The following is a 16,092-nucleotide window of genomic DNA, read 5'->3' on the forward strand; positions in this document are numbered from 1 at the left end:
ATTTATATTCATTTCAATGATTCTGTGATAATCTATCTTCCCCACCATTCTGACAGCCCAGCTGGTGAGTCTCAGGTCTGTTTGGTCTCATCCTTTATCTACTGCACCCAGGACAGCGCTTGGCCCAGAGCAGTTACTCAGAGTGCACTGGAAGTGGTTATTGGAAGAATGAGTTCACTAAAGAATAAATACTGGATTTCATTGGTTCTTAAGAAGTAGACTTGCCCCAAACTTAACATTTCTGAAAAAGGATGCATCTTGCCATTGATGGCATCTTAGAGTTGATGAACATGTTTTTAATAAATACATTACTATATTCTGTTTCACTAGTAATCAAAGAAATGCAAATTAAAGCAAAATGCTATTTTTCAGGTACCAGATGGGCAATGATTTTTTTTTTTTTTTTTAGTGAATTTTAAAACATGAAATAATGGGGGCATCTGGCTGGCTTGGTTGGTAGAGCATGTGACTCTTGCTCTCTGGGTTGGAACTTTTATCCCCATGTTAGGTGTAGAGATTACTTAAAAATAGAAAAAAACTAAAAAGCTAAAAATAAAAAATAAAAACAATAACAGTGTTGGTAAAGGTGTGAGGAAATAGGTACTTCTACATGCTACAGTAAGAGTTTATACTGGGACAATCTTTCTGGGGAGCAATTTGGCAATATATATAGAAAGTCTTAAAAATATTAATACCCTGTGGCTTATTCAATTTAACAGTTGCCCTAAGGAAGTAATGAGGGATATTTAAAAAGGCTTCTGCCAATGATTCTCACTAAATAACATTTAATAAATATTAAATAAAAAATCGTATGTAAATGAAAAAATTGAATCAATAGTGGAAAATTGACTCAAGGTACTCTGTAAAATGGGATACAGTCCAATGGTAAGTACATGTGTTCTCAATTTTTAAAGATGTGGAAAAATATTCATAATACAATATATTTTTCAATAGACTGTAAGCTCCATGAGGGCAGGAACCATGAATATTGTATCCGGTCTGTATTCAATATCTAGCACAGTGCTGACACATAAGTATTTGTTGAATATGGAGGTGAAAAAGCAGGTGTTAGATATAACACGGAGTGGTGCTGGGAGCCTAGAGGCAGGGCGCCCTTGCTCCGTAGGGTAGTAGCGGCTTCACAGTGCTGAGGGGACACCCCCGCCCACACAGCCCCTGCACTGTGCCCCCTTCCCCCTACCGCCCCCAGCCTTGCTTCCTCTGCGCTTCCTCCCTTCGCTCGGCACCATGGCTGATCAGCTGACTGAAGCATAGACTGCTGAATTCAGGGAGGCTTTTCCGTACTTGACAAAGATGGCCATGGTGCCATCACAACAAAGGAACTTGGAGCTGTCATGGCGTCACTGGGTCAGAACCCAACAGAAGCCAAATTGCAAGATATAATCAAAGAGGTAGATGCCGACGGTAATGGCACCATGGACTTCCCAGAATTTCTGACTATGATTGCTAGAAAAATGAAAGCCACAGTGAAGAAGAAATTCGGGAGGCATTTCGACTCTTTGACGAGGATGGCACTGGGGACATCAGTGCGGCAGAGCTCCATCATCCACAACCAGCTTAAGAGAAAAACAGATGAAGAAGGAGATGAAATGATCAGAGAAGCATGTATCGATGGAGAGGACCAGTCAGGTATGAAGAATTTGTGCAGATGGTGACTACAGAATGAAGACCTACTTTCAACTCTTCCTGACTCCAGAAGAATCAAATTGCATCTCTTAAACGTTTGCAAAAAAAAAAAAAAAAAAAAAAAAAAAAAAAAAAAAAAAAAAAAAATTCACTTGTGCATTCTGTTTCTGTATAACAAAACTGAATGTCAGAAGCACTTTCTGTCCACACGCACAAAATCTGTGTGTGTGGATTGGTGGTCCTCTCCCCTGAAGACCTAACAGCACATCAGTTTTACCATAGAAACACCTGTACCACCTGGAGATAAGGAAGCACTTAGTGGATTCCTTGCAGTCCCATTTGCTAGTGGTTTATACACCGGGCTGCCCAGTTTTTCATGCATGTGGCTTGACAATGGATCACGGTCAGGCATTTGTATTAAAAACAAAAAAATGAAAAAACAAATTTAAAACCTATTCAGATGGGTTCTAGTTCAGTCCGTTACTATAAATTGCCATAGCACGTTTACCGAAAACAAACATTGAAAATTTGTTTACCTCAGGACGCTGTGCAGGAAAATGGGTGAAGGATAAACTGTCTAGACGTAGCCCCCACCCCCCAGAGTACAGACCCCCTCCCCTGCCGTACTTCCGGGTGTCCCCACCCGTGGTGACAATGACATTCCTCCTCGTGTGTGTTGCGTGTGCCCGTTTAGCGTTCTCTGCGTTGTACTAGAGCGAAATGGGTGTCAGGCTGCCACCCACACACCTTTTCAAAAAGAAACCTTATCAAGGAAGCATCTGTGGACAGTCTGTTTTTGAAACTTTCTGAAGCATGACTTGGAGCCAGCGGAGTAGGCTGTGGCTGTAGACTTCATTGCAACCATCAACACTGCTGTTCAAGAAGTTGCAGTTTACGGCCATTCCAAGTTGTAAATGCTAGTCTTTTTTTTTTTTCCCCCTTCTAATAAAAAGGCCATTAACTTAAAAAAAAAAAAAACCCACATACTGTAGGATGATCCTAATTTTATTAAAAAAAAAAAAGACTGTGGGTACGTGCTGAAGATAAGAGGCACATACAGAAATATGTGCAAGCAGTTTATCTGTGAAGGACGCAGTTACGAGTGGTTTTTGTTTTTCTTTGTACTTTTCTATATTTTTCCATGTTTCTATGAGGTACCCGTATTAGTTATATCATGAGAAAAATTGTTTGCTTGCCCGTTAAACTACACGTTGGTGTTAAGGGAACGAACATGAGGATGTGGTCAGCGGCAGGAAGGATTCACGAAGGAAGTTTTCTTGGAGCCCATGAGATTGTTGAATTGAGGATTAAACAGAATGAATGGATATTGTCCGTTCCAACCTGAGCCCTTGACAGGGATCTGGACCCGATAATCCTCGTGGAATTTGCAACTCCCCCTCCACCCCCTCCCCTCTCCACCGCCCACGCAAGGGCTCATCCTTCGGGTTTTTTTGTCCAGACCACTCTCGGCCTGCCTGCTCTAAACAGCTGCTTATAGTTCTTAGTTTCGTTTGTGGCTTGGATTGACCTCTCAGTTTTTTTTTTTTCTTAGATTTTATTTATTTATTTGAGAGAGAGCAAGAGATCACAAGCAAGTGGAGGAGCAGAGGGAGAAGGAGAAGCAGACTCCCCACTGAGCAGAGAGCCTGATGTGGGGCTCGATCCCAGGACCCTGAGATCATGACCTGAGCTGAAGGCAGAGGCTTAACCCACTGAGCCACCCAGGTCCCCAACCCCTCAGCTCTTATTCCCACCTTTGGTCCCTTTGCTCAGATAGGCACTGTGGATGAGAGTCTTGGACTCTCTTGAGCTCTTTCTCTCCCTTGGCTCTCATTTAGTTTTTGCTCTTGGCCTTGAAGCACTGTAGCTATGGTTCAGAGCCTCTTGGCCTCTCTCTTGTGCTGAGAGCTATGGCCTCATCTGCTGTGCTTGGTGTTGAGAGCCTAGAATGCTGCTTGACAGACAGTTGATGCTCCATACATATTTATTCCGTGCCCAAATGGTGATCCCTGGAAAAGTTGGCAGAAAGGAAGCAGGCATGTACTCAGTGTCCAGGTAGCCTATGGCAGAGCCAACGGAACAGTTGAAGAACATGGGATGTGTTTGTGTCAAACACATCAGATGCAATACTTTGAAATGTAACAATGGTCCCATGTAGAAGTTCAGATGCTGGAATCTTGGGGGATAAGTTCTGGAAATGACGACTTTTGTAGTATGGTGTATTTAATTGGGTCTTCAAGTTCAAAAATTTCATATATTTTCATTTGCGTATGAGAGGGTATAAAACACACATACACACACACACTCACACACACGCCACACAAAGCATATTCCTTATTTGATTCCTTTAACATTTTGTTCCTTCTGGTAAAGCCAGTAATTCAAGACAGTTGCAACAGAGGGCAGAGTTGTGTAAGTCATTTAAACACCTTTTTATTCTTGCCTGAAAATCACCCCCAAACCCATATTACAGTGATATGTGGACTGCACTGTGGAAATGCTCCTTTGACTCTCTGGTTTTCATTATTTACATATCAAGATGATTTAAAAGCATTAGGTTATTTTTCCTGTCATTGTTTCAAATACTTGGTAACGTGTGTAAGTGCTAATAAAAGCAAAGTGCTAATCCCTTGAGAGGGAAATACTGAAATATGGATAATGTATTTATAACTCCTGTATCAAGATTAAGTGATAGGGACTCTTTGTTCCTTTCCAGATATGCTTTATTTAGGATTATTTACCTTTCTTTCCAATTTAGTGCTGGAATGCAGGCTTTTTGAGGTTACCACCACTGACAAATGCCGATTAATGTTCTTTATTGCAAAATTTCTGAAGCTCGTGGGCAAGACCAGAGAAGCAGAAGAGCTGTTCTTGAGTGTCGAGAACATACTCGTGCAGGTAAAGTGGGAAATTACTTTAAATCCTTCAAATGCGGTTCTGTTCGTATCAGATATTTTCAGATATCATTTACCTTTGTTCCCTTATAATGTCATCTGCAAACAGAGGACTTAATGATAAATAACAGATACTAATTTAATTACATTGATCAGAGAGGAAGCTGACTTTAATCCATAGCCCAAACTGTAGATTAGTACCAATAAGTAGTAGATAGATGGGAGCCATTTTTTGAAGGAATGCATACCAAGAAGTACAATTTTTGAGGGAAAAAAGAATGTCAATAAAGCAAAAGGAGTAGCGTACTGGGTTGAAATGAACTAATAAAAAACAGGTTAAGGACTTGGTTCTGGTTATAATTTTTACAAAAATGTTGGATAAGGTTGATTATATTGTCTCTATATTAATTTACTTTTTCTGAAATATTAAGTTTTAGCTTTGTTGAGTACAATGAAAGTTTTACTCCTAATGCATAACTATACCTGTGTGTATGAGGACATTGAACTGGCCTTTAAAAAAAATTACAAGTTTTTACTGATTCAGTAGTGTTTATAGACCAAGATTAGTGTAACCCAAGACAAGCTCTTTTTATTTTAAAATAAAGAGCTTCACATTTTTATAAAATGTGATGGATGGCCTCAGCCTCCATCAACACACACCTTTATAGAAAGAATTAGAAAGAATTCTGTTTAAAGAGATTAGTAAGGCTTAACATGGCAAGTCTCCTCATGGTGGAGACCATGCTTATCTACCAATTTTTGTATTCTCCATGGCATCTTACAACCTACAGCTGCCTAATAAACGAATCAGTGAATCAATTTGACTTTGTAAATACTTCACGTCCTTAGAAGGCGACACAGAGTAGTGAAGAGAGCGTGGGATGTTTTCGGGCTGACCCAGATTTAAAGAGTTTTGGCGCTCACTGCTGTGTGACCTTGGTGAGAATTTTAACCTCTCTGACTCTGTTATGGATTCTAGTATCTGTCTCAAGGGGTTGTTAACAGGTTGGAATAAGAAAGTACACAAAGCACTCCACACACCGTGTGGCCCACAGTGAGAGCTTAAGAACTGGTAGCTCTTGTGTTCTTTCTGTCTGTGGCTTATAAAGTCCTGGAGGCCCAGGTTAGAAACAATAAGACCGCAGAATGAAGCTATCTTGGCCACTCTTTCATCTTCCAGGGGGTGGAGTCTGGTGATTCTCTGCTATCTTACTACTGACTGTGGAACTTTCCCCTGTGCTCCCAATTTTCTTTTTTTTTTCTACCAGGTCCAGATGACCATTACAGACAGACATTACTGTCTAGAGAGTACCAGTTTTCTTACTAGGTAATCTCTGAGTGCCTGGTTCCAGTCATTCACTTAGACATTCACTCATTCATCCCCTCGGTTGACTCGTACTGTGGGCCTTGCCTCGCCTGTGAGGGAGCACTGTGCCGGGAGTTGGGGTGGTAGCAGTGAGCGAGGCAGGCACAGTTTCTACCTTCATGGAGCTCCCCGTCTAGCTGGAAGACACTGGCAACATGCAAAATAGCCATGAAGCAGAGCCTGTCAGATATGTGGTTGTGAAAGGGTAAGACGGCTTCATCGGAGCCGCGCCACAGCTTAGACATTCAAAGAAAATTTCCCTCCTCAGAGCACTTCTTTGTGAGGCATCAATCTTATGATTCTGTTCTCAAAATATTTTTGCAACAACGCTTTGGGCCTAGCCACCATGGAGACTGTTAAAAGAATTTTCGTTAGGCGCTGAAGTTACTTCCAAAAGAGAAGTTCTAAAACTATTTTGGCAATAACAACGTCTTTGAAATAGGTGCCTAACATTCTCAAGGGGGAAGGATCTCGTTATTTGTGGTGTATGCATTCTGCGTGTTGTAACTGTTATAATCTCTTCAGCTTATTAGGTCATTTAGGAATTTTAATGCAGCGGTTTTCAGCTAGGAGGTAGTTTTGGCGACACTGGAGCCATTTTTGGTTGTCACAACTTGGGGATGGGTATTGCCACTGGCATCAGGAGGGTAGAAGCAAGGTGTGCTGCCTGCTGCATATTGGGCCTGCGTGGGACACCCCCTCCCCCGCTTGACTCACATAGTGCAGAGCTAGCCTGCCCTACGTGGCCGTGGTGCTCAGGCTGAGAAGCTGATTTGATCGGTCTGTCTGTTGAAAAAGTAGATCTCAGGCTCTCCCCACTCCAGTTTCATAGTCAGTGTGGCAGGCAGCTGGAAAACCAAAAAAATGCTTTTGTGAAGGAGCCTCCGGTTATGTGTCGGTGACTTATCTGTTAAATGTGCAGAGCCGAGCTTTGGGGAGAGGAGGTCTGGGTGCGAAGGCCTTGCTCTCCTCCTCGCTAGCCATGCGGGCTTGGGTGATTTATAGAACCTCATGGAGCCTCAGTTTCCCCACCTGTAGTAGAGGAGCAATCATCCCTATTTCATAGCGTTTCTGTAAATCCCTACTGAAGTCACGTGTAGCAAGTGCTCAGCTCAGTCGGGGCTCCAGGGGTGGTGGCTGGTGCAGACTGCGACCTGAGAGTGGAACACTGCTTGTGCTAACACAATCACTGTGAAATATAAACAAATATTTACTGAGTGCCCACGAAGCTCTGTTGCCTGGATGGTGGGATAGTCTGGAGTTTGAGGAGAATGAAAGGCCTGTTTTCATAAGGAGGAGGCTTGACAACATAGCACCAAATTTGCCATGCCGATGGGTACTTCTGGCAACGTGGGCAGTGAGACTCAAGGGTGGCAGGACCTCAGTAGTTTGGTGGGAACTTGGGAGCTGTCCCCCTCTCTGAGGCTTCAGTCCCACTCTGGACTAGAAATGTGGCCAGGACACGGGGAGGACTCAGGGGGACCCTGAGGACTTGAGCCTGGTTGACAGGCACAGAGAAATCTAGAGAGGAAGCTGATTTGGAGGGGAAGACGATAAATTTTAAATGTTTCAGCTACTGAGTTTGCAGTTGGGGAAAGATATCCAAGTGGAGTCTCCAGCCAGCTGGAGGATAGGTAGTGTTGGAAATCTGGAGAGAGACTTGGTGGGGGACATCTACTTACATGTGAATGCCGAAACACGCAGGGAAACAAGGCCTCCAAGTGATGATAGGAACTGGTTCCTGGGAAGTTATTTATACCTAAAAGGAGACAAGGAAAGAAGAGCTTGTAAAGGAGTGAGGGATTGGAGGAGGGTAGGGGGATCATAGTTTCCCCTGAACCAGGGAAGGAGGGCTGCTTAGGGGGCTGGACAAATGAAGACCAAAAGAAGGCCCCTAATTCTGGTGAGTGCCGTCAGTGGTAACCCCAGAGATGGAAGGGGGTGGATGTGGGAGGAGCTGAACTGCAGGGCTTTAAGAGGCAAGTATGTCATAATGAAATGGAGAACCAGCACAAACTGATATTGGTTTGAGAAGCTTGTCAGTAATAGGAGAAAGATGAAAAGTCAAGATACGATCAGCTTCAGGTGAGGTTTGATCCAGGAGATGTATGTCTGTGTGGAGCAGGAAAGGAGCCAGGGAGATGGGCAGATTGGAGATGCCAGTGGGAACTCTGTTCAGGGGACAGGCCTCTTGAGAGTTCAGGGGGGCAGTGGGTCCTTGAAAAGGAGGTTGGGCATCTCTTCCTCTGAGATAGGCAGGAGGGAAGAAAATGGGTGGAAACATTGGTAACTTGAAATTAATTGAAGAAAAGGGTAAATGAAGTATACAGACTTTAATTTTCCAAGATCTATCCCCGCTTTCAAAGTAAGTAATGTACCCCGCTCCTGAATGTTTAGCCCTGCAAGTGATTGGAAAGACTACATTTCCCAGCTTTCCTTGGAGCTAGAGATGAGCACGTGCCCGAGTTTGGGCTGGTGACATTAAGTGAGAGTGATATGGGTAACTTCTAAGAGATTTTCATGAAGTGAAGAGTCTGATCTTCTCTTTCCTCCTTCCTGCTGGTTGGACTGTGGCTACGATGGCTGGAGATGGAGCAGCCATTTTAGACCAAGAGGTGTCCTTGGAAATAGAGGTCAGGCAAGGTCAGGAAACAGGTTAAAAGGAATCTGAGTCTCTGACATCATGATATGTCTGTATCTCAAGGCCATCTACTTCCTGACTTTTGCATGAGGGAGATATCAAGTCACTATTCATTTGGGTTTTCTGTTACTTGCAGCCATTCATGATCCGAACCAATATCCGAACCCGGCATTCACAGGGTTCGTCAATATAGTCAGCATGGAAGTGGGGGACAGGAAGAGTGAGCAGTAGGGGTGAGATCTAGGATAGCTGCTGAGAAGGGGCACTTTTAAAGATATGTATGAGGGGTGCGTGAATGAGCTGTGGCCTCTGCCCCGGAGATTCCTTACCACACCTGGCTGCCTCCAGGGCTGAGGAGATCCATATCTGAGTAGAGGTAACCTGTTTCCAAAACACCTACTAGAAAGCTCTTGGGTCACGCTGCAGGTCCGTTGGCCTGGGGAGCACTTTCAACAGGTGCAGAGCACAAAGAATTCATGCCAAGCAGCCAGGCTTAGTCCTTTCCTGGGTTGACACTGTGGTAGAGCAGGAAGTATTACAGAACCAATGAGGGTGGTGGTTCATTTGAATAGGGCCTCAGTTCTCAGATATATTCTGGTTAATACTACTTTTCCTGAAACGAGATTAAGTAGTAAGATAACTCATCCTTAACTCTCATTTCTTGCAGTGGACCTTTAGAAAATTATAACCAACTGGTAGATTCTTAAGCGTTGGAACAGTTTTGGTAGAGGAGTAATACAAAGTAATGAAGTTTAAGTGCTCCTGAACTAAACAATGCTGAGCCATTAAAGAGAATTTAAATTCAAGTCTCTAAGCAAAAATGTGTCTGGTCATTCTTAAATTCAAGGTCCACACTGATAGTGTTTTTAGGAGTTGCTTTGAATTCTTGATAATACCTCCCCTGGGAATTTTAACATGTGCAACACACTGTTTCCTTCGAAAATATTAATTATTATTATTATTACTATTCTTAAATATGTTATTTATGTGAGAGAGAGCGAGCACGAGCAGGTGGAGGGTGGGGAGCTGCAGGGGCAGAGGCAGAAGGAGGCTCCCCTCTGAGCAGGATCCTTGATGCAGGGCTCAATCCCAGCACCCCAGGGCCATGACCAGAGCTGAAGGCAGGCACTTCACCCCGACTGAGCCACCCAGGCACCCCAGAAATATTTATGGCTGTAAACTAAAACAAGCTCTGAAAGACATATCCCCACATTTACTTTTAGTTCATAGTGTTTCCCAATAACTACTTCGCATCATTTTATAAATATTTAAATTCCCTAAGAGAAGAAATGATATAAAGCATGCCATCTTTTGCAGGCATGTTATGAAATGGGCCTTTACTGAGTGGGTGTCTGGCTGCTGTGTCCCATCTATGGCTGGCTTCCCCCAGCAGTGGTGTCCTTTCCACTTTGTACAGAGTCGGGCCTCGACAGAGATGCTTCTCAGAGTACAGAACACCACTGGAGAACTCTACCTTGAAATAGGGATGACTCAGGAGGGCTTCCAGTACTTCCAGAAAGCGTGGTCCAACCTGATGGAGTTTCCACCCAGCGCCATAAAAGACAACCAGGCCTTCCTGAAGCAGAAAGGTACGGCAGACAGGTGCAGAGGGGGTCGCGCTTTGTGTTTCGGAGTCGGGCTCCTGGGCCAGACCCAGCTACCAAGAAAGGGGACGTGGATGTGTGTGCTTTGTGCACCTGAGTTTTGTGGCGGTCACATGAGGGTTGACTAGTCAGTGCTCCTCATGGGACGGCCCAGCCTTTGGGGCTGTGGAGGCCTGATCGTGACGTGCGTCAGAAAGGGAGGCTGTGAGCAGGACGGGGCCCCGTTCACATGATTCTGAAGCCTGCTGTTCTGGGTTTAAATCTCACCTTTCCACTCCCTGACTCTTGGCCATTAGACCTATGACTCAACCTTTGTTGGTCACATGTTTCACGTTTGTAAGGGAGGATTGAGAGGAGTATCTGCTGCGTGTTGTTGTGAGACTAGAAGGGTTTGTGGGAGACCGTGGAGTGCGCAGGACGGTGGCTGGCCTGCAGTCCAGGGCTCGGGGAAACCCGCTTCTTTTATTCTTGGGTATTTGATGCCTGAGGCTCTGTAGGTCCACAGAGAGAATGGAGACAAAGAATGTTTACTGAATGAAGATATTAAGCATTTTTGACCCACTGATTTACAATCAGTCTAATCTAAAGTATTCTAGACTTACGCTGTATTTAAATGGCTGCATTAATTCACTTTTGTGGTATAGCAAGCCAGCCCAGAAGGCAGCCATTCGAACAATAGCTGCTTACTGTTGCCCAGAGGTGTGGGCGTTGGCTGGGGGATTCCACTGGTCCAGAGTGGGCTCGGCAGATGGAGATCAGCGGGCAGGGCCAGGGCGCATGGGGTGGGCTGGTCTACGAGGCTTCCCTTCGATGTCTGGGCCACACGTTTCTCATCCTCCAGGAGGATGGTGAGGGCCTGTTGGTTTGGTGGCTCGCAGGATTCCAGGAGAGGGGGAGCAGAAGCCTGTGCGGAGGCACAGACCTAGGTTCAGCCCTGGCCCACACCCTCTTGTCCTGCATTCAGTTGGTCAAAACGAGTCACCAAGCCTCACTCAAAGGGAGAGCACAAGACCCCACGTCTTGATGGGAGGAGGTGCGGAATGGCATTGCCGAGGGGAATTGGGTGCAGGTTGGCATTGGGGGGTGGGCTGCTGCGGTTTCGGCGGTCTACCACCAGGGCTGTAAGACCAAGTCACCGTGGGCAAGCTATCTACCCCTGCTCGATCCCAAGTGTAAGTCCAGTTTTACAGTAACACTTCCCACTTGTTGAATGCTTGTTATGTGTAAGGCACTTCATGCTCACGATCTTTTACCCTCAAACGTGTCTCCTGTGGTACGTATTGCTATCCCCATGGTACAGACGAGGACACTGAAGGTCAGAGAGGTAGAATAACTTCAACCACTTCAGCTCTCACAGCCGGCAGGCCTGGAGCTGGGAGTCCAAGTTAGGCTGATCAGACCCTAAAGCCTGTCTGCAGGAACTCCTCACCGTACGGAATCTCTTCTAGAACTGACATGTATGAAGCTGTAGTCCTCGATATATAGAGTGTAGCTTCCGAGGCACCCGAATGCAGGCAGAGCTGGTCACAGGCATGCTGGGACCTTAGTGAGCAGAGGAAACCAGGGTGGGAACCAGGCGCACTCAGGTGGGTCCTGGGACTGACCTTCTAAAGCCGGCTAGAGGGTCTAGAGAGTAGTGCTCCGAGGGGTTGAGCAGACCTTGGCTTGGTGCAGACAAATGGGACTCCCGAGGAGTCCAAAGCAGCAGGAGGGGTGTGGTTCTGCTGGCAACCGAGGCTTGGGGGTGGATCGCTGTCCTTAGTGGCAGCTTTGATGGGAACCCTCTGTAGTTCCAGTGTTCTGACAAGGGTCAGGCCGGGATTTAGGGCGCAAGCAAACAGGTGAAGACTCGGATTCCCAGCTGGCCGGAGCAGAAACATTCAAGAACTATTTTCTGAGCACCTGCCATGTGGGTGCTGTGCTGGACAAGACAGTCACCAACTCTGTCCTCTAGAGGAGGGGACACATAACACAATAATTGCAGGCTGGAGTAAATGTAATGAAAGACACAAGCGACATGCAGGGGGAGCATAAGCGGGGGGAAGTTCCTCTTCGGAAAAGTCCAGAGGCCTCCCTGGCTGAGACGTATGGTCCTGGCAGAGGGAACAGCCCGCACAGGGCCCCGAGTGGAGAGAGCCTCGGCCTGGGTTAGCGATGGAGAGAGCCTCCCGGAACAAGGGGCAGGATACAGATGGGCCCACATTGTTTAGGGCCTTGGGCAAGCATTTGGATTTTATTCTCTGTGAGGGGAAGCCACTACATGGAGTTAGAGTGGGCATGCCGTCATTTGGTTTCTATTGTGAGATTACTTTTGTTGCCTGAACTACACGGTGGGTAAGAGGGGACATAGGGAGAGCAAGTATGTGGCTGTCCCTCCAGATGCCCAGGTGTGAGACGGGAGGCCTTGGATGGAGGTGGACCGAGTGCAGGGGGCACAGGCAGGGAGGGACATACCACCCAGGCTGGGAAAGATGTTTCTTGACAGTGTGATGGCAATCCTTTATACTTACAACTGAGTTCCCTGGCGCAGGAGGTTAAATCTGCTTTTCTTTCCTGCTGCCACTGCTGTTCTAACACCTTCCAGGAAAGTTTTTAGGGCTTTTTTCCTTCCTAACAGAATATGGCTTCAAAAACACTTTCCAGCATTTTAGGAGTCTGTATTAGTGTCAGAATATATAACTTGCAATAAAGGAACCAAATGGTGGGCCTTGGCAGCAGGTACATTCCCGAGGCGGTATGTATCTAGGGAGAGCTCATTATTTATTAATTGGATTTATGGGGCTTATTCATGTGTTTCTTATTGTAAGGCTGTATCATTTTATTTCTTATTGCAAGACTGCACTGGCTGCCTTTGGTAGGACTCGGTTACCACGGTGATGACTGGTTTTATCACATCCATATTCTTACTTAATTTCTGATCTGCCCATTTGCAGAATGGTCTCAGAATTCACTTTCAATCTATTGTCTTAGCTCTTTGGCCTTTGTAATTGCTGTGCACACACAATCATTGTATGAAAACCAATCCCCGTGCAATGTAGGCAAGTCATTGATTTATGAAGGAAAAAACCTGGCTATTGGTGGTGATGAAGCAAAGGTATTAAGTACTTTATTGATGTCTTAACTCTTTTGTGGAACAAAAAAAAAACTTCAGCATCACCTTCTTTGCCAAAATTATTCCCTGCAGGCAGAGTGCTGAACAACCTGGCAAAGTCAGCCACTGAGAAGTACTTAAAAGGAAATCACATTTTGGAACGCGCTGCTGAAATTTCCAGCTCATTGGACAACAACCCCCGTGATCAGGCTACCATGAAATATACCGAAGGTGTTCTGATGTAAACATGGTTTTTTTTTTCTTGGAAAATTATTGTTTTCTGTACTAGCTTTTATGGTTAAGTTCGATGTTCTTAACCCATGCTTATTAGTCCATTTCCCACTGATTGGGTGAAGAAATGCCGAATGTTAGCATTTCCATATTCTGCTTCGGTGGTTCTCAACCGGGGGTGATTCTGCCCCTCAGGGGACCTTGGGCAATGTCTGGAGGCATTTTTGGTTGTTACGACTGGGGGGTTGTTATCAACATCTAGTGGCTAGAGGTCAGGATGTTGCTAGATGTGATAGAGCACACAAGATGGCCCTAGTGCATGCTGCCAGCCTAAAGGTCAGCTGTGCTGGGGTTGAGAATAGTGCCCAGTTTCTCATAAGATCGTCAAATGTCTTCTTACATATCGCTTTGAAGGTCTTAAATCTCTGCCATTATAAACTGCTCTGCTGTTCTGTGTCTTCCCGTATAAAACAAAGGATTTTTTTAAAAGAAGATTTTATTTATTTATTTGGCAGAGAGAGAGATAGTGAGAGAGGGAACACCAGCAGATGGAACACAGCACGGAGAACAGCAGGCACAGGGAGAAGCAGGCTTCCGGCTGAGCGGGGAGCCTGATGCGGGGCTGGATCCCAGGACCTGGGATCATGACCTGAGCTAAAGGCAGAGGCTTAATGACTGAGCCCCCCAGGGGCCCAAAACAAAGGATGTTTATAAGAATTACTTTTGATAGCAAAATGAACTAGCCAGCATTATCGTGCCCACATAAACACATGTGTTTTATTTTCAGATTTGTTGCTGGAAACACGTCTCTTGCAAAAATGAGATTTCAAGAATGCTTAAATATCAGGAGAAGTTTATTCGGTGAGAAAAACATCGTGGTTGGAGAAATTATGGAATTTTTAGCAGATTTACTATTTTTTCTACCAGAAGATAGTGAAAGGCAAGTTTTTAAAAAAAAAGATTTAAAAAAATTATTTATTTGTGAGAGAGAGAGAGAGTGAGAGAGGGCGTGAGTGGAATGGAGAGGGGCAGAGGGAGAGAAAGAGATCTCAAGCACGACCCTGAAATCATGACCTAAGCCAAAACAAAGAGTCAGATGCCCAACTGACGGAGCCACCCAGGTGCTCCGATGCAAGTTCTTATAAAAAGTCTCAAGTAGTAGGTCTTCTTTTCGCCCCCAAATCGCCAGTGGAAGGGAAGTCTGGGGTTGAGCCATCAGAGTGTCTCACGTCCTTGGCTGTAGCCTTGTTCAGAACCCTGAGGGGCTCGCCGTGCCTGAAAGTTGTGTCCCTGTTCATTTGTCAGGACACTGACCGCAGTGTCTTTGAGAGGAACTCTCAGCCCACAAAGTGCGTAGAGCTCTTGGCAGTAGGCAGAGTACCAAGGAGTATGATGTTGTGTTTCTCTGTATCACTCCCAGGCCTTGTGAGGAAGAAGATGGACAACCGGCCCTGGAACCGCACTTGCACTGAGTGGGTCCACTTACATACGGCCTTGTTTCCATTAATACAGTACCAGCCTATAAATGCATTTTCTCTTCCATATGATTTCCTTCCTATCATTTTCTTTTCCTTAACTTACTTTATTGTAAGAGAACAGTACATGACACAAAGCATACAAATCTGTGCTTATCGACTGCTTCTGTTATCAGTAACCCTCCCAGTCAACAGTGGGCTATTAGTAGTTTAGTCTTGGGGGAATCAAAAGATACCAGATTTTCAACTGCACAGGGGTCAGTGCCCCAACCCCCGCATTGCTCGAGGGTCAGCTGTATTCACTTCCTGCTTCTGTGCAGGACTCAACTCCCTTGTTTTTGGGGCCACATCCTTTCGTCTGCCTCTTGCAACTCTAGGCCAGCCTGTGATGTCTCAGACATTCCCTCTCTGTTTTCCTGCTAACTCTTCTCTGCCTGCTCAGCAAGTCCGCTTGCTGTCCTGTGAGGTGGGGGGCTTCCCTCAGCTCCCCCCACAAGGCATTGTTAAAGCTGTTAAAGAAAAAATTATTCATAATGGTGTAGGCAGGTCAGGGCCGGGGACCAAGAGCGGGGGTCCCGTGGGACAGCCAACAGGGTCCTTGGCCTCAGGCAGGATGGAAATGAAACATGAGCCAGCAGGAGGTGGAAGCAGGGTTTATTGAAGATATATGTAGAAAGAGTGAGAGGTGTGTGTGTTTGGGGTGGGTGGGGGGTGGAGATACAGATGAAACATCCAGGAGACTCAGAAAGGAAAGATCATGAGTCTTGGTTTTGCTTGGGGTCTGGGGGTTTTTACTGAGGGTGATGTTCTGGTGTACTTGTCCCCTTAGGCATCCAGGAACCAGTTAGCACCAAGATGAGGCCCCAGGTGTTACTCCTTGGAACCAAGGGACCTTGGCATTGAGATGTTTGGTAATGGTGGTCTGGAGAGCATGTGTGATGGCTTCATTCAGTCATTTCTTACCTGGTCCTTTCTTAGATGTTATCTGTTCTAGGGAAATCATTCCTTCCTTGTCCCTTCCAAGAAGGACATATGCTGTTTGCATTATGAGGCATGTGTTGAGTGGGGTGGAGGGGTACAGGTCCTAGCAAGAGTAGAAGCCGGAAAAAAAGCAAAAGAAAAAGCAATATTTTTTTCTCTCAT

General features: G+C 45.5%; 1 protein-coding gene and 1 pseudogene across 3 annotated transcripts in view; both read left to right on the top strand.

Annotated features, from left to right (window-relative positions):
• LOC101672852 (putative tetratricopeptide repeat protein 41) overlaps positions 1-16,092 on the top strand; it is an 84,688-nt gene that overhangs the window by 49,519 nt on the left and 19,077 nt on the right. For all 3 annotated transcript variants that reach the window (XM_045084768.1, XM_045084770.1, XM_045084769.1), the window contains 4 exons: positions 4,406-4,545; positions 9,966-10,137; positions 13,337-13,484; positions 14,262-14,414. In XM_045084768.1, the coding sequence (XP_044940703.1) occupies positions 4,406-4,545; positions 9,966-10,137; positions 13,337-13,484; positions 14,262-14,414 (613 nt within the window). The remainder of the gene's footprint in view (positions 1-4,405; positions 4,546-9,965; positions 10,138-13,336; positions 13,485-14,261; positions 14,415-16,092) is intronic.
• Positions 1,249-1,710, top strand: LOC101688990 (annotated as a pseudogene).

Source organism: Mustela putorius, unplaced genomic scaffold (genome assembly GCF_011764305.1).
Source record: "Mustela putorius furo isolate JIRA1106 unplaced genomic scaffold, ASM1176430v1.1 tig00000788_pilon_pilon_pilon, whole genome shotgun sequence".
Classification (NCBI taxonomy): domain Eukaryota; kingdom Metazoa; phylum Chordata; class Mammalia; order Carnivora; family Mustelidae; genus Mustela; species Mustela putorius.